Source organism: Chenopodium quinoa, unplaced genomic scaffold (assembly GCF_001683475.1).
Source record: "Chenopodium quinoa cultivar QQ74 unplaced genomic scaffold, ASM168347v1, whole genome shotgun sequence".
Taxonomy (NCBI): Eukaryota; Viridiplantae; Streptophyta; class Magnoliopsida; order Caryophyllales; family Amaranthaceae; genus Chenopodium; species Chenopodium quinoa.
In genome coordinates this window covers 1,695,599-1,720,157 of record NW_018742684.1, presented here as the reverse complement: position 1 = coordinate 1,720,157, position 24,559 = coordinate 1,695,599, and the positions used below count along the sequence as shown (strand labels likewise).

General features: G+C 35.5%; 2 protein-coding genes across 5 annotated transcripts; one reads left to right on the top strand and one right to left on the bottom strand.

The window, feature by feature from the left end:
* Positions 1–3,662: 3,662 nt before the first annotated feature.
* LOC110722706 (E3 ubiquitin-protein ligase SINAT5-like) lies at positions 3,663–7,101 on the top strand. Its single transcript, XM_021901996.1, has 3 exons — positions 3,663–4,197; positions 5,245–5,631; positions 6,250–7,101. Exons 1-3 carry the CDS (start codon positions 3,967–3,969, stop codon positions 6,607–6,609), a joined length of 978 nt encoding a protein of 325 aa, XP_021757688.1. The 5' UTR covers positions 3,663–3,966; the 3' UTR covers positions 6,610–7,101.
* Positions 7,102–7,668: 567 nt separating this feature from the next.
* LOC110722705 (uncharacterized protein At4g10930-like) lies at positions 7,669–21,929 on the bottom strand. 4 transcript variants are annotated; one of them, XM_021901992.1, is made up of 14 exons: positions 21,320–21,927; positions 21,020–21,131; positions 19,350–19,435; positions 19,174–19,264; positions 18,719–18,768; positions 18,564–18,633; positions 17,122–17,231; positions 16,199–16,264; positions 15,342–15,760; positions 15,119–15,248; positions 10,866–12,081; positions 10,695–10,769; positions 8,260–9,340; positions 7,669–8,097 (listed from the first exon to the last, which is right to left on the bottom strand). In XM_021901992.1, the coding sequence occupies exons 2-14, from the start codon at positions 21,089–21,091 to the stop codon at positions 8,027–8,029; spliced, it is 3,537 nt and encodes a 1,178-aa protein (XP_021757684.1). In that variant the 5' UTR covers positions 21,092–21,131; positions 21,320–21,927; the 3' UTR covers positions 7,669–8,026. The 4 variants fall into 4 exon arrangements, with proteins under 4 accessions (XP_021757684.1, XP_021757685.1, XP_021757686.1 ...); XM_021901995.1 differs by having other exon boundaries at positions 7,882–8,093; positions 21,320–21,929; XM_021901993.1 differs by lacking the exons at positions 19,174–19,264; positions 19,350–19,435; positions 21,020–21,131; positions 21,320–21,927 and having other exon boundaries at positions 17,122–17,227; positions 18,719–18,757.
* Between the last annotated feature and the right edge of the window lie 2,630 nt (positions 21,930–24,559).

The window sequence follows — 24,559 nt, the reverse complement described above, 5'->3', positions numbered from 1 at the left end:
CTAGATAAAGCACAAAAATGAGATTAATATGTCACAAATTACATTTAGACTGATAAGTAGTGTCATAATTAGGTTCAACCGAAAATGGCTAGATATAGTAATTGACAGGCTAAAGTCGTAATCACCTAATAAAAATAATTCCTAAGTCCACTAACTATGCAGATAGGGAAGAAGGGTCGAACCACAGGGAAACAAGTCAATTTACTTCTAATTAATCAAGAGTAATCTAAATTATCAAGTAATCAGTTTGTTGTTATTAAAGGAAACTAAACTACTAAAAATAAAAGTAGGGAGAAATAAAAGTAGGGGAAAAATCAATGAATAAGAGACCTAGGGCATAGATTTACCAATAAATAATATTCCAGGGTAAAACATAACAATCAATCATCAATGCATCAATTAATCAGATCATAAAGGGCTTTCGCTACGTATTACAATCACACAGTTAATTTATCGGTATTAAATTTCATCTTGCGAATCACGACTTAACCATTTATAAATTAGTCCGCCTATTGAAACTAAGCCTAAACATCAATTCTCATCTCTCGAATCTCGAATCAATAGTGCATAACTCATACAATTAAACCAGGTCTAATCTAATTGCATAGCATTAAATCAATCATTAGGAAATTAATCAAGCTTTGACAATCAACAATAATAATTTATTCCTTCATATTATTTATGGATCCCCACAAACCCTAGAAAGAGAACTACTCACACATAATTGAATCTAAACTAATCAAAACAATTAAATAAGTCATGATGAAATAAAGAAATAAAATGACTGAAATTAATAGATAAGAATTCGTTACCAAATTTAACGGAAATAATGAGTTGAATCAAGAACAAAGTATAGAGTTGTAGAGAGAGGAAATTAAGCTAAGTAGAGAGCGAAAGTCTAAGAGAAGAAGTGAGTAATACTAAGAACACTAAATCGTACTTATACAAAACTCCTCAATAATCCTAATTAAAACTAAGTAAATCGCCGAAAACACCTCCTCAGAAACACGCACCCGATCGGGCCCGCCTTTTTCTTCATCTCCTTGTTCTGGGCAACCGCCCGATCGCGCCCAGCTATGCTTGGACTTTGATTGGGCTTCACTTCTTAGTCCATTCTGAATTTCCACTTTGGGGCTTGATTACTCGGTGTCCAATGCTCATTATTTCACATGTAGAGCCCTTAATCACCTGGCTCGATGACTTTAGCCGGCGCTAGGCTATGAAAGGTGGTCGTGCTTCTCCAATGCTCGTAGTCGCTCCATAAAATCCCGGGAAAATGCTCCAAAAGTGCAATTTCCTACAAAACTTAACCAAAACTACGAAAACACTAATTAGTAATAAAAGTGGCTTTAAAGAGCTAAAAACACTACCAATTATGACCAAGGGATGGGGTAAAATACTATATAAATAGACATATCATATCAGTAATCAAACAACTTAATCATTTTTTAAGGTACTCCGTAGTAAATAACAACATTTTTTATTTGTAAGATAGTAATTAACAACTTTTATTATTAGGAGCATTAATTGGCAAAGTTCTCTTTCTAGGATAGTAATTAACAAATTTTCTGAGGAAATAAACAAGTTATGACATACTTTATCGTTCAATATATTTATTATTTTTGCTAAGTATTTTTAATTTCGTAATTAATGAAAAAAATTATAGAAATTGCATATAAATAAAAAAAAAACATTATTACGAATCTAAAAAGTCTACATTTGATATACTCCGTATTATTTATTATTCGTAATAGAATATCTATACAGAAAAGGTCAAAGATTGGTAAATCAAACGATCAGATCATGTCACACCAAACCATATCAAATTAGACCAAGCAAAATTTGTGGAGTTGGTAGGAAACTTACCGGTTTAGTATTAAATTAGACCATAGCATGGAAAATACTCAAATAGCCTTGGGTTGAGATAAACATAGGCATCCGTAGCCTAATGAGATCCTTTCTATCGGTTATTAAGAACCTATTCTCAACCTCCAATACATGTAGTGATCACTAGCTCGAAAGTTGAAACTCTATAGACGATTAGCAGCAAACATCCTGGTAAGGTAAATTATCCCCTTCTTTGGTAAACACCGTGCAACGAATGAGTCTGATGTTAGATAAGTTGAACTAAAAATTAGATAAGACCTTTAAAAACATTTTTGTAAGGAATTTTGACATTAATTACCACTTAAAAAAACCATGTTTTACATTTGCTACCGATTTAATTTTTTATTTAATTTTTTTTTTACTTTTCTACCACTTAAATTAGAGTTTATTAAAAATAACTACCACTTAAAGGAATCTGTTAGGGTTTTGTTAAGTTTATTCAATAAAAAAAAATTGAAAAAAAAAAAAAAAAACCAGCCACCCTCAATAGCTAGCCCCTTCCCGTCAGCCACTCCTCCCCCTCCCCATAACACCTGCCGACGGCCGGTGCCGACAACTCCACTTCCTCCCTTTTCCCCACTTACACAGCCCACCCCCTCCTTTTTCCCCTTCTTGCTTCCTCGATCCCGTCCCCCACCACAAATCGAAACCACCCTATTCGGCCCCCCTCCCCATTACCCTCACCGAAAGCGACCATCTTCCCCTTCCCCCACCCCAAAAGGCAACACCCCTAACCTTAAACCACAAGCCTGAAACCACTCTAAACGAGTTTTAGAGTTTCACTTATGGTTGCTTTGGGGTGGTGGTTTAGGGTTAAGGGGAGGGGGGTCGATTCCGGTGGGGGAAATGGGGAGGGGTGGTTTCCAGTTTCGGGTGTGGTCGTGGTTGGGGCAGCAAGAAGGGGATAAAGGAGGGGGGTTTGGATTCGTAGGTAGGGGAAAAGGGAGGAGTGGGGTCGTCAGTGCCGGTCGTAACTTTGGGCGCCGGCCGCTAGTTGTGTGGAGGGATCGGAGAAGGGTGACAGTTGAGGGGAGGGGGTGGCAGTGAGGTGGTTGGGCCCACTAACGAAAATAATTTTGGTAAAAGATATCAGGTAGTTATTTTTAACAAACTCCCATTTAGATGGTAGTAAAGTAAAAAAAAAAATAAAAATTAAATCAGTAACAAATGTGAAACATATGTTTTTAGTGGGTAGTAAATTTCAAAATTTCATACTTGTATTTTATTTCAACTAAAGGAAAAAAAAATAGCAATACTGATAATTGAGGATTCAAAATTTCAAATACAAATTCATTGGGCAGTTTCCATCCATTAGCAAACATTTTGATACCATTACCAAGGTATATTTGATTTTCAACAAAATTTTAAAATTCTAATTCAAAAAAGTTTACCCTTTCAGAGAAGACAATGTACCATCATTTAAGCTTTGCCTGTCACTCTGTCAGAAGTCATAACTCCAATGGTGATTGGGGAAGAGTAAGACAATGCCAAAAATTATTTTCAATTACTCCTTTTTTAATTTTTAAACAAATTTTGTAATAAAAGATTTTCAGGTTGACTCATCTGTCCCTCTCCCAACATTTCTTCTTACCCTACCTAATTATTAATTAATTCAATAAAAAATAAAATAATTTATAAATCCAAAAAAAATTAACCTTATTATTGCACATAATTAGTGCTCCATACTCCATAATAATATACTCCTCTAATCATCATCATTTTCTCCATTATTATTATATTATAATTATATTATCACTTTCAATCAAACACCCATTTATTTCTCACTCGTATTTTTTTTATTTTTTGTAAAAAAATCGAGAAAAAGCCAACGAATTAAAGCAAAGCACCTTCAACTCATTTCCCTCTTTCCTCTTCATCCTTCTCTTCCTTCTTCTCTCAACATTCCCAAATACAAAAGGCTAAATTTATTTATTTTTTAAAAAATCTTTCCGACAAATCCAGCCAAAAATTGTCAAATCCCAATTAAATTTGATCGGAAATTTTAAATCTTTTTGGGTTTTTGGTTGATGGGTATTAATTAATTTCTGGGTTTGGATCGAAAAAAGGGGGAAAAGGAAGATGAACAAGATGGAAGAAGATAGGATTGAATGTGTGACGTCGTCGTCGTCTACAGAAAGATTGTATGAAGCTGAGATTAATTACCCACAAAATCATAATCATAATCACAATCAATCTTCAAAATCAAGGAGGAAATTAGCTTCGCCTTTGATTCCTTCGACAACTAATAGCGTTGTTGAAATCTTTGAATGTCCAGTTTGCGCTCATGCTATGTACCCTCCTATTCACCAGGTTCTTTTCTCTCTGATATGTTCAATCTCTTATTTTTTGCAATATTTTCAATGGATTTCTTATTGTTTTGTTGGTATTTAAATTGGTTTTAGCTTCTATTTTTGGGTTTTAGATTGGGGGAAAATGGAACTCAAGTTTTGGTTTTGTTGATTTGTAAGAATCCTTTTAAAAATTAATAAATTTGGGGATTTCAGGATTTTGGGAAATACCTTGTGCTGTTCAATTGAATTTTGAGAATTGGGGTTTAATTTATTTTACTTTATGAAAAGCAGGCAAAACACCCACATTTTGAACTTTTGTAGCCGGGGAAGAACAGAGTGAAAAGGATTGAAATGTGGATTATGGTGTACTTAAAGCTGAAGTTTCTGTATATGTGTTTGAGGATATTAATAGATTTATAGGGATCTCAAAAAGCTGATTATCTTGTAAAGTTTGCAACTTTTCATAGTTTATGCTGGATGATTTATTGCATAATCATGGAACTTTATGATAGGAATCATAGGATTGTGAATTGTTGTCTAGCATACACAGATTGCCTGAACAAAGGTCTTCCATTTTTGTGGAAATGGTTTTCCCCATGTTTGTGGAAGATTGTTGTTTAGATATTGAGTTTTATTTTTCAAGTATTGCAGGAAATGAATAGGATTGGAATTGCATTACTGATTTGATTAAAAAACAGTTGATAAAATTGACTGGATTAAGAATGTATGATGCCGTTAAAATTTAAACAGTAAAATTATCTAAAACTGTGGTAATTGGAAGTGGAATCTTTCTTGTGGTATCTAATGTTGATTGATTCTCTTAATTTCGCTGCTCTTGATGTGGAATGCTCTCATTATTCTCTGTTTAGTTCCTTGTATTCCATCTTCCCAATTAATTCTATATAATAACATCGTTAGAACACAAGTTTTCTTTGCTTATCAATTGTAAAAGAGGCTTCTAGGCTATAACATTCTTGTTAGAGACTGTTAATGTTTAGTTTGATTGTTAATTGTTTTTTTTATGAATAGATTATTCACTGCATTTCTAATTTGGTTTTATTAACAGTGCCATAACGGACACACACTTTGTTCAGAGTGTAAGACAAGGGTTCACAATCGATGCCCTACTTGCAGACAAGAGCTTGGAGAAATCAGATGTTTGGCATTGGAGAAGGTGGCCGAGTCTCTAGATCTTCCTTGCAAATACAGCCCATATGGTTGCCTGGAGATTTCTCCTTATTATATTAAACTTAAGCATGAAGCCCTATGTAACTTTAGACCATTCAGCTGTCCATATGCTGGTTATGAATGCTCCGTTGTTGGGGATATTCCTTTCCTTGTTACTCATCTGAGGGATGATCATAAAGTTGATATGCACTCTGGTTCTACATTTAATCATCGTTATGTCAAAGCTAACCCCCTTGAAGTTGACAATGCTACCTGGATGCTAACAGTAAGTGCCTTATTTATTTTTAACTACTGTGGGTATATGTTGCATTTAGAATCTTGGGGAAATTTGGTGATGAGTATTATACTAGCTGTATGATTCTTTATCAACCATAGTCCTATGCTCAGTTAGGTTTTCATAGTAATATATGGTTGCTTTTTGGGTCATTTCGATGGTTATGGTTTAACTTGAAAGGCCCTGGTGTCACTTTATGTTTGGTGCTCAAGGATCAATGTGATATTATTTATTAGAGCAGAGAGTTCAAGTAACATATACTGAAGTCATTTAGTGCTCTGTGATCATTGGATATACTCTCTGTCTCACAGCCAAGTCTTCCATTTTCGAAGTCCACGAAAAAAAAGTTGCAGAGTAACATCTTAAGAAAGTTGTATCTCTCTACTTTTTCTTTGAAGTTGGTTCCAACGCACACCAATTCGCTCTGTTCTCTATACATCCACTCTTGTTTTTCTCTATGCCAAAAGTAGATGTTTACTTAATAGTTGGGTTAGAGGAAGTAGTATTTATCGAAGTATTAATATGAGTTTAAGATTAGTTAGTATATATACATGAGAGTTTGACCATTGTTTGGAGTACTTATTTATCTTGCAATATCTCCCATTTCAGGTTTTCCATTGTTTTGGTCAGTATTTCTGTTTGCATTTTGAAGCATTCCAGCTAGGCATGGCTCCTGTTTATATGGCATTTCTTCGTTTCATGGGTGATGAAACTGACGCTCGACGATACAATTATAGCTTAGAAGTGGGTGGCTATGGGAGAAAATTAACATGGGAGGGAACCCCACGAAGCATTCGTGATAGCCACAGAAAGGTTAGAGACAGTCATGATGGTCTTGTCATTCAACGTAAATTAGCACTTTTTTTCTCTGGTGGGGATAAAAAAGAGCTTAAGCTTCGGATTACTGGAAGAATTTGGAAAGAACAAAATTTGGAATCTGCTGCTTGCATATCTAATCTTTGCAGTTAATGGTCACCTTTCCCCGATTTGCATGCCTGTTTTGGTCATATTCACAATTTTTGCCTATTGAGTTTCACCAGGCAAGTCATGGAAAAATACATATCACACCTGTAGTCTTGTGATGATATTAGACATCTTCGAGGATTATGCTCATAGAGGCTAGTGACTGTAGTCTAACAAGCCATAACGCCGACAAGATGGGTTCTGAAGGAGCATATGTTTACATGGGTCAAGAATGTGCATCTCCTATTTTATAAATGTATTAAATGTAATGTGGTTCCAAAATTGAGATTCAGTTGAATCAAAGGCGGACTAAGCTGTACTCTTTCATGGATGGGGAATTGTGATTCAAGATCTTCCAATTGCATACATCTTCCAACGATGTGAGAGCTGTATCGAGGGAGTTGTTGTTTCTGGAAGTGCTGTGTAAACATACTCTTGCGATGTAAAATGTTCTTTAACATCTGGAAATGCTGAATTGTACACATTCTGTTGTTTTTATCCCCTCCCTCCCTAATCAAATGAAGCATTTTCTTAAGCGTGCTTGCAACAACTCTTTTATTCCATTCGTAATCACATCAGCTACCGTCTTTTGTAAGTAGCTCGTGGTGTAGTTGGTAGAGGCTTCATTTTGTGACCTTTAAAAAGAACATGAAATAAAAGAAGGAATTTTTATTACAAATAGCATTATACTTGTATATACAAATGCTGCCTAGCCGGTGTTGGATTAAAACAAGGTCAAACAACAAAGCATGTTTTCCCTCTTAATTTCACAGCTACACCTTACAGTTATCACTAACTTATTGTTCATTAGACCATTATTTACTTTCTACAGTATTCATTACTTAAAATTTATGTCTAAATGATTTGTAGTAATTAAGATTAGATAAGCAAATACAATACTTCTTGTCACTCTCAAAATACGATCATTTGATTCTTATGGACAGTTCTTCAGGTCGATAAAACAGAAGCTGATTATAATTTTATTCATTTGGTTATTGTTGGATGGCTACAACGTACTTCTGTTTATTATTTGATTGTAACCAAAACTACGATAAAATCACAATCTAACAAAGAATAGGACATTTAAATTGAGTAGGAAATTGCTGTTTTTTTTTTTTTTTATTTATTTTTTTTTAATTTTTTTTTTTTTTTACAGATTGCCATTTATGCTAGGTTAAATTGCCTAAGTCAACAGTGTCTGTCTCACTATTCTGTTCATATGTACAACATAATGAAAATGGGAATTTTTATCAATTTGTTATAAAATGACATAAAATTTCACTTATTTTCCTTGTGCTTGGCCGTCTCAATATATTGTCCAGCAAGCTTCTTCACCTTTTCACCTTCCTTGATAAGAAAATTGGCATTTTTGGCTTTAGAATGATGTTTCATCACCTTCTCAGTCGTTTTCCCTACAGCCCATCTATATTGTTCCACTGTGATCACACCACTCTTGCAAAGCGGCCTGATGTGCTCTTTTATATAAGCTTCTACCTGCACCCAATATCATTCAATTATGTCACCTAAGCTTATGCGTACAGGCAGTTTTTGATAAACGACGTAAATATCTATGCAGAGATCTATAAGACTATAACTGACTAATGTGCAATAGCAAAGAACCACAAACCAGAAAAATGTACTGGAGGAAGTTAATACCTTTTTTTTGCACCGATTCAGCATGATCACTTTTCTTGTCAACCTTGAGATCATTCTTCTCTCTGTCAGCCTTTTCTCTAAAGACAGAAGAGTCAGAAGAATTTTCCCCAACAATTATGCTGTGAACAGAATCAGTGGTCAATTTATTCTGGTTGGAACTACTAAAATTAAGATTATTGGCTGTCTGCAAATCAGAATTTTCGGCTGGAAACAGGTCAGAAAATTGTTTGATTGATTGCTCTTTTTCTGGACCATATAGCGCTTCACATTCTGCGACCGAGAGCTCTTCACATTCTCCATCCAGAGAGGTGTCTCCAGAATCGACCTTATCCTTCATGGGTGAGCTTTCAGTGCCCGTATCATTAGAACATGCAGGTAAATCTGGTGGGCTCAGTGTATCAGTCTTCAGCAAATCTTGCTCTTTAGCCTCAGAAGCATTATTTAACACAATGGTATTCAGAGTGGAGAAAACAACTTTCACTTTGGACTCCCCCTCTTCCTCTTTCCCCTTTGATGCATTAACTGAAGTAGCCCCTATATAGTCCTCTTCATCTAAATCATACTCAAAATCACCATAAATGTCTAGATCAGGATGACAATCCATTTCAAATATACTTGTTAATTCTTCTTCTTTGACCTCTCCTAAAGGCTTACTATCATCACCACTAAGATCAGCAACCTTTTGGAGTGGACTACTCGGAGGAGAATCAGATAAAAGACCAGCAGCTCTCAACGCTGCCTCAGCTTCAGAATTAGGTGATGATGTCGAAGATTGGTCATCTTTGGAGGATACTGGTACTGGGCTTGAAAGAGTAGATTCAGAGTAACCTCTGGAGCCTACTGGTGGTACAGGGCTAGAAGGACTGGGTTCAGCCAGAGTGTTGGAAGTACTGCAATTTGTACGATTTCGTATCTCCTGTGAACAAAGATTCAAATAGACAGCCTTGCTATTGGACCTGTCTGCAACCTGCTTTTCAATGTTGATAGCATCTGCAACAGCCAGCTCAGTTTCAGCAGTTCGATGAATAGATGACAAATTTGTCATCTTGAGGAAATGTTCTGTCAAGCGGTAAAGTTGTGTCTGTGTATAAAAAAAGCTGCATAAGTCCTTAATGTAGATTGATCAATTAGACAAACCTATCATTCTATCAAGCAAGCAATTATAATCCTGTTGTTCTGTCAAGCAGATCAAACGTCCTAATTAATTGAACAGTTAGATGTAGCTTGTAAAGGATCATTTGTAAAGATTTGCTCAATCGAAACGGTAAGAGAAAACTATAACTTAGCAGCCCCCTCAACAATGTTAATGAGATGCTAAACAAAGTGAAAAAACATTTCCACAGCTGTGGATAAGCAATACATATATCCTTTATTGAAATAAAAGTTGTTTTCTTTTTTGTATTCTAATCATATCTCTGTGTATGATCGGATATGTGGCTGCTTAGAATGAATGTAATTATGTTTGTCCTCCATGATGTTTTTGTGGATTATTTTGATGATTTTACACAAACATATAACATATAATCTCCATTAAATGATCAGAAAATAGATACCACTTGAAAGCAACCCTATTGAGTTCAAAATAATACAGCAGTATTAGAGAAGAGTGTCCACCATATTGATTTTAGCAAAAAACCTTTAAGAGGAATAAAAGGCGTGACTGCCTTCATAGACTACATTTAACCAGCAGATTGAAAACAATAATTTGTGGATAAATATTGTTCCCTCAGCCCAATCGGACATGTTGTACACTTTTATTCACAATTATTTTTTATTTATTTTAGACACACTTTAATTCACTATTGAATTTCCATATAATGGCAGATGTACTCCTTAGTTATCTTGCTACTTCTCTCTTTGAATATTACATATTTATTCTTGAACAGGGCTCATTTAAAAGAAGGATATAAATAAGCATGGATTGTTACATAGATCCATGGGTATTGCTCACACAACTATTACTTCTACTGCAATAGACAATAAAGACTCATGCCAACTATAAGCTGCTTCACTTTTCGGTGTCTCTATTAGAGTGTTTGGATTGAAGGAAATGGAGGGAATGAAGGGTTGGAATATCTTTCATTTGGATAACAAATGAAGAATGAAGGGAATTGGAGGGGAGACAAATGGAGGGATTAAATTGTAAGAAATTGATCTCTCCTACAATGGAGAGATTTGGAAGGAAAACTCATTATTCTTCCCTCCCCTCACTTTCCCTTCTCTCCTCTTCCCCACCCTCCCATTTCTTTATCCAAACAAACTGTTAATCACGGATTAAGGTGCTTTAATTCACCAAATTTTATAAGGTGCTAATAATAATTTAACTTAAACATGACCAACTGTTGTGTATTTCTGTACCATAGCAGACCTTAAGAGTTATTGCAGCAGAGGTAGCAAACACTCATAGTTTTACAATTACAGAAAGTAGCAAATACCTGCCGAACTGATATCGCAATCTTATTCTGGCGAGTGGGTGCTAGTTCAGGTTTCATATCTGTCGGTAATTCAGCCTGCTCAGTCAACGAAACCAGAGAAGCTTATTAGAAATACATCAAATATTTAATGAATTATAGACAAGGAAACTCTAAAACGAGATTATGACATACCAACAAAGGATAGTTAGCCTTTAATGCCGCATTTTCTTGTTTCTGTTGCATGGGTCCCGTAACATCAGAAGCTGTTTTCCTCGCAAGAACCTCTAGGGCCCATTTCCTTTTATCAATCTTAAAGTCATTCATTTCACCAGTAGTTTTCTTTTGTGAAGAGACCTTATCGGGGTGTCCACTTGCATAAAGTTTCCCGGAAACAGCTCCATTTCTATTACTGGCGCAAACACTCTTCTTGTCATCAGCAGAAGCAATATTATTTAGAGCAGGATTCTCATTTCTTTTCAAAGATGCCATAGTACTTTCTCCTGAAGAGAGCAGGTTATTATGGTTGGAACAAGCAGCTGCTTTCAGAACAGAGAGAGGCTTGATATCATCTTTTCGAGGGAAAAGCGAAGTATCAGCTAGATAAAGCCTTGAAAGAATAGGAGATTTAGTGTCTTCCTCAGAAGTTTGATCTGCAATTTTGGTTTCTGGTCTCCTTTTAAGAAGGTTAAGAACCATTCTTAAAGTTTCAATTTTTTCTGGTTTAGAAGTTGTCAAGCAGCGGTGCTTCCAAAATTCAACTTCACAATCACGATCCCATGCGCGCCTTCTTTTTCCACTAGATGTTGCATATATCTTCTTTGTGAGATTCTCCCTTGCTTTTCCCTTCTGTAACATTAACTTCTTTGCTTTGACCACTGCTGAAGATACCTTCTTAGCTGGTTCAGCTACAGATCCAGCTACTGCAGCTCTGAAAGCAGTTAGCAGATTAGGGTCAAGGATGCTTTTCCCAATGTCATCTGACGGCTTATTACGAACAGCTTCTCTGATTTCCTTTCTTAGCTTCTGCACTACAGCTTCTGACTCCTTTTCCTCCCCAGGTCTCCTCATGATCTTTTTCACTCGTAGTCCAGCTGCACTTTTTTCTACCTTAGCACATTTACCAGCCTCCTTTTCACGTGCAGACCTATTTGTTGTGCTACTTTTGACTCCCTGGACTATACTCATTATATCAATAGGTCGGCTCTTCTTCACTATTATATTCTTGTCTACTTCATCTACAGATCTTTTTATCGGTTTTCTGTTTTTCTTCAAGTTCTCAGAAGCACAGACATCTGCTTGGTCATTTAAAGAAGTATTTCTGGTACGTCTCTGAGCTTTTACTTTCTTTGATGAAGATGCACCCTCAAGCTTACCTTCATGATGCCCATTGCAATCAATTGTCTGAGAACTGCTTTTCAGGACACAAAAAGTAAAGCACAAATCAGTATTTATAAGAAATAAGGGAATGTTAAAGTCACCATGTTAACACTTTCTTCTATCACTACGTATATGTCTGCTGCAGTCATGTCTGATTGTTACCAAGTTTTGATATTCGATAAAGAATAGAATCCATAACCAATACTTGACGTCTTGACCTAGCAATCAGAAATTGCGCCTATAAATCATAAGTAAGACAATAGAGAGAGTACAATGGAGAGGCCTAAGAGAGTGCAATCTTACTACATGAAATGGACCTACTAATCAGGCAACAAAGAGAAGACTCTGCTAAGTATGGTAAGTTACATACTAAATTGCAATTACATAATTAGTTTAATGCTATTAGAGAATACCAATGGTTGTAGCTAGGGACTTGCTTGCAATATCAAACAAAACCCTAGCCATTAGCTTGACCATAAGAGCTAGAAAATGCAATTAGCTTGGCTAAGCAAATTAGCATTGCCAAGATAATTTGCTTGGAGAAAAACTTAGGGGCCGTTTGGTTCACCCGGGGTAAACGGAATGGAATGAACAAAGGGAATGGAAGTGAAAATACCCAATATTCTCTATGTTGTTTGTTTTAGAAACAATCCCATCAACCCACCACCACACAACCACCTAATTCATTCACTTTCCACCTTTTGTAGCCACCATCCATCCACCAAACCACCAGCCGCACCTTCGCCGCACATTCGCCGCCCTCCGCCGCACATTCGCCGCCCTCTCTTCCCCGAGAACCCTAGAAACTAACCCAGCCCCTAGAAATCCCTCCCTCTCCCCGCAAAACCGCTGTTCGACCCTCCCCCACCCTCAAAACCCTAGGGAGAAGAGAAGAGAGTGGGGGAGGGTCGAACGGCGGTTTTGCGGGGAGAGGGAGGGATTTTTAGGGGCTGGGTTAGTGTATGCGTGAGGAGAAGAGTGTTTTACGGGGAGGGGGAGACGCGGCGAACGTCGTCGGAGAGGCGGCGAAGCAATGGGTGGTGTGGTGGTTGGGTTTCTCGGTGGTGTGTGGAGGTAGGAAGGTGGTGATGTGGTGGTGGCTAGGGAATGGAATGGAAAAGTCTAGGGGGGGTGGGGAATGAACTTAGAGGGATTTGGGGTAATGAAGAGAGGAAAGGGAATGAAAGAAAGTGGTAAACAAACATCAACAAAGGGAATCGGGCCAGTTGATTCTCATTCCCTTTCCTGATTACCCCCAACCAAACGACCCCTTACTATAAAAATACTCGTAAAAAAATGGAATCAATAAAATGAAACATAAGAAGTTAATTAAGGAGGTGAAATTCATTTAAATTGTAAGCTAATAGCTAGCCATTGGAGTTCAAAGTAGCTACAATGATAATTAGCTTAAAAGCTTATGTGACATGCCAAGCTAATTGTCAAATTAGCTTATCATTCGAGTTGCTCTAATTAAATTATTCGTGATAAAAGCTCTATCTGAAAGTTTAGAAAGACATATCCCTACACCTATGTCAAATATTTAAGGTTGTGTCCCGTGTCATTGAAATTGTGCCTTTACAAGTTGGAAACATGGATTTGTTTATATGTACCTGTTCCAAAACTTTGCATATCAGTATACCACAATTGGTCAACAAGCCCCAGGAGAATTCACATGCAGTCCTATGTGATGGGCTAATACCCATTACAAAAGCTTCATCACATAAATAGGTTGATTGAAGGGTCACAATGAAGATAATACTAGTTTACCTATAAGTTGGATATAAAGCATAGTTCTAATCCTATTATTTTCTCAGGACAAAGAGACTGTTCTTACTCTCCTCAAATATCACATGAAACCGCAAAAATATAGCCTACTACATACAACTTTAAACAGGGAAAATGAGAACTCAAAACCAAGAAAGTCAAAAGAACATGCTGGTGAGAGCCGGTCAATTAAAAAGACCCCAAACAGCACAAAAGGGACAAAAAGAGATAGTTTGACATCTGCATGTCCAAAGACCAACGCAAAGTAAATGCTTCAAAATACAGGTTCTAACTAGGGTCATGGGGCAGGTTCCAGCTCCCAGAATTCCTGACATCCTACAATCAGACCAATCACGTAAGGATCTGATAAATCCATGGACCACCTCCGATAAACAGTTTCTTCTAATAACTTAGTTGTACTCTCAAAAAATAAAGAGACAAAATACCAGAAAATGTTTCAAGTTTCAACTATAAGCCCAATTCAATATTTAAACATCGCAAACTAGAAAATGACATGTACCAAAGAAAGTGGAGAAAGAAAGAGTACAAATCATTTTTGGTCCAAGATCAGGTACCTGAAATCCCACAATACCCGAAGTCTGGCATTAAAGTATATTGGATCAGCTAATATTCAACCTGGATTTACCAGGTTAAGGCTCCCAACTCTCATATTGGATATTGGATCGGATTAGTTCCAAGAAAAAAGTATTGCAACGAAGTCTAGAACCCAAATCATAGTGCACCAGGAAATAAACGAAAAGTTGAGCTGCAATATAACCCACTCCACCACCTAAGATCCAAAACCAGCCACTCCTGCAGGTATACCACATTTGTAGAACCATGTAGTCATTAATTTGGTATTAATTAATGACAGCCCAAGGAAGGCTTCAGATTATAAGGTATAATGCATATTGTGTACATATAGCTATTTTCATGGACCTCTAACTGAAAATTTCTCTTTTCTTACTTTCTAACCTTCCAACGCCATTTCTAAAGTTCTCAACCATCATGCTCTATAATCTCCCAGAATGTGGACCCCATCACCTTTGAAATGAGATTCCATATCACCTTGGAAAACTTTATGTGTTGAATGACCATGCTTTGAATTTGAATGCAGATGATAAAGTTACCTAGCTCTGCAACCTCATTTACCCTTCAGAGACAATACTCCTAGCACTCTGTTAGAGTGAAGTCATACAACATATTGGGTCAACAGAACACCATGAAAACACACATATTTAGACAAGGCAGACAGAGGGAAAAAGTAACTCAGTGAAGTAAAAAACATTACAAAAGAAAAAGACCTGTTCTCAGGACGCTTCCGTTTCACACCAAGTCTCAGAGCAATATCAGACTTCACATCTTCCAAACTCTCATTAGTTGAAGCATCATGCAGACACTCGTCTCCACTTGATAAAATTTTAGCTTTGTCATCTTCCAATACATTAAACAGTAAAAAATTAATAAAAATGACAATAGGAAAAGTGTCAAAGATGACAATAAGCTAATTAAACACATCATATTTACCAGAGAAGGTTGAAGCAAAAGATAAGAGGTCAAGAGACATTCTTGATTCGTTCTCATCTGGCTCACTTTTTATAACAGTGTTTACAAACTTGGCAGAAAGGACATGTGATTTTGGTTGGATAGCATCAATCCCTTGATCTGGTAATTTTTTCATCTCAGATGAACAACAATCAGAGCCCGATTGCTTATCTTTACAGCGATCAGTAGGTTCTCCAGTAGATTGACCATTCATATTCGGTTCGTCGACAGCATCTTCACTATCAATCCTTGAGACAACCACTGCTGTTTCTCCTGAATCAGCAACATATATGGACACTTTTCCAGAAGATGTGTCAGCAAGATGATGGCGATCAACATTATTTCCCCTTAGATTCATTTCCTTGAGATCTGAATTCTGGTCTACTTCATTAACAAGACATCTACATTCAGATCATAGAGAAGTATTAAAACGTTTATACGGCAACGTATTTTTGCATACATAGATATATGGCTATACCACAGCATAAATTAACACTAACAGCTTGGCAGACATAGGCAATGCAGATACACCACCTTACCAAAAATATTAATAGTGATAACAGAATTGTCTACAAAATATTAAGAGAATGTCTAGTTTACCAGCTATAGAGCTTTGATCATGCACACACCAACTGACTTATGAAAAAATAGGGCATGCAGCTCATCCGTCAGCTAATGTTATTCCAAATTCCAGGTCATACAAGGAACTACCCAAGTAATAGCAAAACACAGCTGTACATATAGAAGCAATAGATGACCTGAAGGTCAAGCATCACATCCAAAAGGCACTCAAAAAGCTTAAGTACAAAAAATAAAAATACTATGCATTTCGGAATTACCTAGGGCACAGCCATGAATCTACACCTGTGCTTTCAGGATCAAATCCCACACAAAAAGCATGATACCTGCCACCATATAAGTCCAAACATTAGAACATAATTTCAGACTCCCATATGCCAGAAAACCCCAACATGACAAAAGCTAAAAACAGTGCTAAACTAAACAAAACCAATAACAAAGATGAGTAAAGAAAATGGTGGTTTACTGACACCATCCAATCAACCCAGCTCAGTGTATAAAACAAGCGCCTTAGGCACTAGGCATTTAGGTTAGAGTGCTTTTTTGCTCACAATGAGGCGCATTCAAAGAGGCACACTTCAATAAAAATAAATAAATAAATAAATTGGGTGTTTATATTGTACGCCTCACTTTAAAGAGGTGTGCCTAGGTGCAGCAGGACCTTCATTGCTCTAGTGCGCCTTGAGCATTTTTATACATTGGCTCAACTCCCCTACCCCAAAAAAAGAATAACAAAAGAAGAGACGGAAAAATAAAAGCATACTAAAAAAGAATGAGAGTATTTATACCAAAATTATAAACCTAAGTTATTTGGCTATTTTAAGCACCAAAAGGATTCAAGAACAAATCAATAACCTAACTTCCTTGGTTACTCTACCTACTCTAACACCAAAACTGGCCAACAAAAAAGTAAAAATAAGAAATGCTAGTTATTTGGGGTATCAGAATGCATATTTTTAGGATAGAAAATTGCAATATTTTTTTCACGGGGTAGGGCAACAAGCAATTGTTCTACCTGGACCAAACAGAAGACATAACCAAAGAAATAAACAATTCCAATAAGTTACTCAAATAATATCTTCAAATTACAGTGCTGCCTTGAAAATGTAAGCAAAGATACAGCTCAACAGCATGAATAGATTGACATTTGCCTTTTAAAAAACCAAAGGACCGGACATAATACCATATATCACAGGAATCACAAGCAATAGAAGTATCAAGGGTCATTGTTTCTTCATAGGTCAATGAACCACTCCGCATTTTGCAGCCATCTCCATCCAAACAAGTAACTGCCTACACAGAGTGCAAAGTAATCAGACAGGTCGCGGAAAAAGAATTTTATTGGGACCAGAATCAAACCAATTAAACAAATTGTAGCTCATACGCAAGATATGGTGAACGATCAGCAAACATATAACTCAAGACAAATAACTGACCAAAATTATTTATTTCTTTGTTAGAGAAAAATGGCATTACAAAACAGTGGGCATACATAAAGAAGCTTGTGTATAGCATTTGAGGAATACTAATTAGCTATCAGCCTATCACAGGATGATGCTTCAAAGATAAAGGACTCATATGACGAACAAGTATCAAGATACCTAAATTTGTAATTAAAATAAACCAACTCTGGCAACCACTGAAATGGTCACCCCTTAATCATCAAAACTCCCCCCCCCCCCAAAAAAAAAAAAAAAAAAGAACCTCACCCCACTCCATAAACAAACCCAAGAAAAACCAAAAAATCAGTAGTTGGCCATATGTAGCTACGAGGTTCAATAATAAGAGCATAACACCATGAGCACAAGAAACCAGTTACACCGATGAAAAACAAACAGCTATCATGTGCAAACTAGCTACAACTTGCCACAACATTATTGTCTATTAGGAATATGGATAATCAGAATACCTGCAGTTCTCGAAACAGTGAAGTAAATTGCCAAACATTAGATTATGACATTCTAAATCTTCAGACCAAGCCAACTAAAGCTTTGAGAATCCACAAAAATATCTGAATCTCACCTCTGAATTATAAAGCAATAAAACATAGAAAACCTACTCTAACACTGGGGTTAACGTAATGCAGAGGCAGCAAGAACCCCAATGAAACATCCTCAGCTAGGAAACATGCTGAAACATAAATTCTACCAAATAAAGGGTTAAACCCTTCATATCCATGACCAGAATTCCAGAAAATACAGAATGATGCATATTAAATAAAAGAATTAAGCACCAGAATCAACAGTTACTAAAGTTGTTAAAGACAAGAGCAAAGAGATGGGGCATTTTGTGTGTGTCGATTTGAATATACTGTTCGTATGTAGAAGAGTCAGATGAAAATTTTCAGTTATCAACTTATCGCTTATAGTCAAGAGAAGGAAAAGGCTAAAACCTGGATCCTAAATAGCTACAACAGGGGAAAGGAAAAAAGCTAGTCCTCCTTGCCAACAACAAGTCATATATATAATGCCTTAGATTATGAAATGAACTGAAAATGACAATTTACCAATAACAAGCAACATCAGAACAACAGTACCCCTGAATTGTTTTTCCCCACAAAAGTTACTACCAGTGTTACATGTAGTAATGCAAATGACAAAATTTTATAAGTAAGAGAACAATTACATTTTCATCAATGTAATAAGATGGAAGGGAGGGAGTGTTGTTATTTCCTTCAACACACCAATCATCATCTCTGCAAAGAAGCAAACCATGCTGGTTAATTATCATTCATGGACCTGTCATTATGTTGTTACAGCAACACATAACCAACTTGATACCTGGAATCTATATCCTCATCAATATTGCTGCTGCCAATTGTGTCATACACCTACATTATCCCAAGTTAATACATTTTAGGTTAGGATGATCTTTGAAGTTGACAATGAACCAATTGCAATTTCATCATACTCCCCTGTCCCTAAATAAAAGTCTCACTTTTGACTATTTGCACTATTCATGTAATCATGTGCTTATATTGGTCATTTACTTTTAAGAATATATAAACTATAAATGCTACGATAGTAAAACTGGATGTCTATATACTAATGAATAATTATGTGTTGGCAAAGGTGCCAAGTTAAAGTGGAACTTTATTAAGAAACGGAGGGAGTAAAATATCATTATTTACTCAGAACAGTTTTCTAAGAGGTCTAAGGGAACAACAATTAAGGCGATCCAGGGTCTGAGGATGCTATAATATCTGTCCATTGTGACAAGAAGAAATCAAACTCACAGAGACACATGTGATCAATTGAAATTCATTCTGGCACAACGGGCAGAGATTTGTGATAGTGGCCCAGTTATCAATGCAAACAAAACAAAACCTGAAACCAAAGTATACGACAGTTAATAACCAGGCGGAACTAAAAGGTCAACAAAGTCACTGAAAAAGCATTTAAGATTCCATACCAGTGTTGGCAGCAATCCAAAACTCCCCGGTCAATTACAACATCCATGCATATGCCGCATCTTTCACCCTCAGCACCCAAATTATCCTACAATAAATAATGTTATACATCAAAAGGCAAAATCTTATGTAATGCATCAGATACAGATAGTGTGGGGTTAGTCAAATGGTAAAACAACAGAAACATGCGTCAAATATATACCAATGTCGTTTCTGTTCCCTATTTCCTTTTATTGATAATCGAAGAATTTGCATAAAAAGACGATACATTCACATGGAAGTTTTTTTTTTCAATTGCACAAGATTTCACAAGGAGAGACTACCACAAACCCATGTTGCTTCAGACTAAGTGAACAGGTGAAGTACTAAATACCTAATTCCAAATCAAATAAATGAAAGTGAGAGAATAAAGGATTCATTTTTAACAATCTATTACATATTACTAAAGACGAAATCAATAATAACACTTGGCAGCATTGTGTTAAAAATTTTCCCTCCAATAATACTTGCTAAAAAAAATATCCTCCAATAATCGTTGTTTTAAGAAAAGATTTTATCTCAATTATTACATTTGCTTTATATAAAATATAAACCAAACTTTCTAAAATTCATTTTATATGTGGCTTTTAAAAAATAAAATTGTTGAATACTTCGTATAATTTTACACGTGACCTTAGAAAAAAATTCGTTTTAAATAATTATTGAACAACCGTGCATCTATTGCACGGGATTTTATCCTAGTATTCAATATATAAACCAATCTACCACCACATCCACCAGAATTCCATAACATGGAACTAGTACTTCTGTATTCCCTATTCAAATCAGCAAGCCAAGCCTGCAAATAAATGGCAATCTTTTCTGCCAGACTTTGCTCCACATTCATTCCGAGGCATCAAAGCACCTTCACCCATTATTCTAGCCACTGAACAATGATTACACAAATGGGAACAACACAGATAACTGATCAGTGTTCTCAGTCTTAGTGTCTTCCAACTTAAAACACATTGTTCTAAAACATTGTTGGGAAAGCCATAGTCTTATTAGAATCTGTCCTCCATAGCAAGCAGACCTTCAAGTTCTTACAGTAGAGGCAGAAAAACTAAACTTAACTAATCCTTTCGCATAGATAATTGTAAATTCTCTCCTCAAGTTGCATTAACATCAATATACAGTGTTCAACTTTATGATCATCCTTTGTAACGTCAAAGCACAAGGTTGAAAGAAACGAGGAACGCCAGGAATCTCCCATCAGTAAATTACAACAATAGAATTGTACTCAGGCTACTCACATTTTCAACTAACTGAACTAAGATACCAAAATAGTTCCCTATCCAACTTCTTTGGATCCATTCTAGCAAAGAAATCCAATAATATCAATACAAAGATATTAAAGCAAACTCATACAAAATTCCAAGAATTTCGGGTTCAGCGGCGTGAAATGCAAAATCATATCAAACCTTTAGTTGGTCTTTTCCAATCATATTACCTCATTCTAATTACTCCTATCAGAACAAGCTTCAAAAACAATAACACATGCAATCTCTCCTTAGAACTGTACACTACACAAATTCCAGCTCTAACACTCTACAATATCATCAAAACACAAAATCAACCAAATCAAATGCTTCGAATTACAATTCAAAAACATAAAATCCAGCTAAAAACTTACAATTTCAGCATCAGCATCAACTTCAACAGTATCTTCTTCAGATTGTACATTATTGAGTAATTCAATCTCCATATTCCCCTCTCAAGCAATATTCAACTCAATTTCCAACTATCTGCAACATGAAATTCAAAATATAGCAATAAAATCAATCAAAACACGCAATCGGGATAAAATTAGGGATTCGCTCAATCTAGGGTTCCAAAATGTTCAAATCATAATCAAATCATTTCCAAAATCTGAAAATCAGAAAATCAAATTAGGATTGAGAGGAATTGAAGAAATTGTAGAGAGAGAAAATACCTGAGTTAGAGTGAGAAAATTAAGAGTGCCATTGATAAATGATTTGTTGTTGAATTTGTAAGTCAAAATTGGAAGGAGAATTATTCTTCTTGGTATGAAAATTGGGAATTTTTTTTTTTTTTGTTTTAATTTAAAAAACGTTTTAAAAAAGGAGTAATTAAAGTCCAACTATAAAGTGGAAAATCTACACACGGACACGGTAACAACTAACAAGTGTTCAATGTTTAGACTTCCGTGAGTTCCGTCCATGGCGACATAGAACGTGCTTTTCTTCTACACGAAATTGTCGAGTTGAGTGAAACCTAACTATTTACGACTGATCTTCAAATTCGAATTAGTCTAAGAGATAAATTGGGTGAAATACCCAAAAAAACAAGATATATTAACTTAAAAAAACAAAAGCTTAGAATCTTTATATTCCGAAGAACTTGAAGATTGCTTGAAATAAACTCTTTTTGCCTTGAAAATTCTTTCAAAAGAGATACAACTACCTTTGTTGTTTGTGGCGTCTAAAGAATTAGGAAACTTGATGGAAGAAAGACAGAGAGACTTTTATTGCTGAGGAGCCAAACTAGTAAAAAGTTAACCAAACTTTGGGCATTAACTAAAGGTAAAAGCAAGGTCGAAACCAGGAATTAAGACTCAGGGGGCCGAAGTTTATATTAAACAAAATAGTACAATACTCGTATTGTATCTCCTACGTTTTTTTTCACAACACAATAACTTTAAGACTATTATAAATTAGCTTTGACCATAATTTTTTTACTAATATATAAATTTAAATTTTTTAATAAAATAATTACTTTAGGAATTTCATGATTGTCAATAATGTATCTTATATATACCGTTGGCGTTAATATGTTACCTTACTTATATATTAGTAAATTTTATTAATATCAAGACAATTCTAACAATGTCTTACATGACTATTGTTTCCCAATATACAAATCACAAAAAAGGTAAAAAAAAAATAAAAAAAAATAGTGCGTAAAATAGTGTAAAATTTAATATGTTGCGATTATAAAAAATGGTCGAAGATGGTTGAAATGTATTATTCTACTCCCTGTATAACATAAACCATATATTAAAAAATTTATAAAAGAAAGATTGGATTAGAAGCAAAAGTAGTTTGTCAAAAAAAAAAAAATAATAAAATAAAATAAAATAAAGAAGAAGAAGAAGAAGAAGAAGAAGAAGAAGCCAAAGTATTAATAAAAGAATGATTCGATTAAAAGAAATAGGTAAGATTTTCAAAAATATAAGGATTAAAGCTTGTATCAGGGATCAAACTACACTCTAGCCCAAAATGGAATTATAATTAGTCTACCATTGAGCTATAACATGTATAGTAATATAATTGTGACACTTTAATAATATCTACACTAATATTAAGGGGGCCAGCTTTTGAAAAATAAGAGCTAGCAATTGGGCCACAGGGGGCCGGGCCTCCACTAGCCCCTCCTTTGGCTACGCCCTTGGGTAAAAGATATAGTAAAGGTAATCAAGGTCAAATTATGCAAAGAGAGTCATGTATGAACGAATTGTGACTCGGTAGCATGAATAGGTACTCTTCTGTCTCTCCTAGAATTGAATATTTGGGAGTTCATATCTTGTCCATTGTAGTCTCCTCTCAAATCATAAAGTATTGTCAAGTGCACACATGTTATGTAATTGTACGCGATTTTAATTTGTAGTCGTTTACATATCAAGTAGTAGCAATTAGGTTTTTTTTTTTTTTCTCTTTTTCTCTGCTCCTTGTTAAAATCATTACTTAGTTACTATGACACTAGACCACACACACCAAATTTGAAGAACATAAGTATAATTAGTTAATGCATCATATGAGTGAGGGAATTTGCATTCACTCACAAACCTTTGCGCCATACACAAAGCGGAACGGGCTAAACAGGAGCAAGGGGTAGGCTAGAGTTTTGCAAAGTAGGTAGTGCAAATTAACTATAACAGTTTTTAAAATGTTTAATTAGATAAACTTGCTGGTTGTGGGATATGAGCCCATACCAAGGCACCAACTAGGCAACTACTACACCAAGGATATGTACCAAAATCAATTCAACTATATTCTTCATGTATTCATTTTTAGTAGGGGTGTCCATAATTCGGATAAAAATCGAAATCCAATCCAATCCAAACCGAATTATCAATTCGGATCGGATCAGATCTTTAAATCGGATCGGATCGGATTGTGATTTTTTGGAAATTCGGATTGGATCGGATTGACCCTAATTGGATCCAATCCAAACCGAAAACCGAATTGTAAAATTAAGCTTGTATAAATATGGATTTTTGTATATTTTGAAGTTTAGCTCAAATACTTAATACTACATAAAATAAATTAGAGAGACTTTGTATTAATTAATTAATGACTTGACGTTGAACTATGTATTTTAATCATGATTTTGAAGACTTTTATTTATAGTAAAGCTTTATTTTTATAATTGTATTAGGCACTAAAAAAATAATGTATTATAATTTTGATTTTCGGATCAGATCCAAATAACCGAATTTTAATTCGAATTGGATCAAGAGAGAAATTTGGATCGGATCGGATTGGAAAATTGAAAATCGAATTATATTTCGGACTGGATCGGATTTGGACTAAATTCAAACCGAAAACCGAATAGACACCCCTAATTTTTAGAATATTCACAAAAAAATCTACAAATAATGCAGTATTTAAAATGAAATATTTTTACACATAAATCGTGTGATGTGAACTTTAGCTTTCATCTCTCACATTCATACTTCACCCTATGGCTCAAACGGGACCGCTCTCGATTCATCAATTAATGCTTTAGAGTTGAGACTACTTGTCAAAAGATTCATGCACATAGTATAAAGGGTATCATCTATTGGTCCTTGCAAAATAGTATTTTGGCCATTGGGCTGCTATGACTAAGCCTATGGATTAGATATGGCCCAACACATTCAGCATCTACTACATTATGTTGTGCATGGGTTGAGAGTTTATATACTTCATCCGTTTTTTTATTGTTACACTATACAAGTGGAAGAGAGAGAAATGTAAAAATACTATAGGTGTAAAGTGCCTCACTAATACTAACAACAACTAACGGAAGGTTAACGTCAAGGTTATAGCGTCATCACTTAATGTACTTTGAGGTTACAGTGTGGAAGTTTGAAAAGGGAGGGGCACAACTTGAAAAAGTGAATATCACATAGGGTTACCACATAGAAAATCCCCCCCTCCCCAAAAAAAAT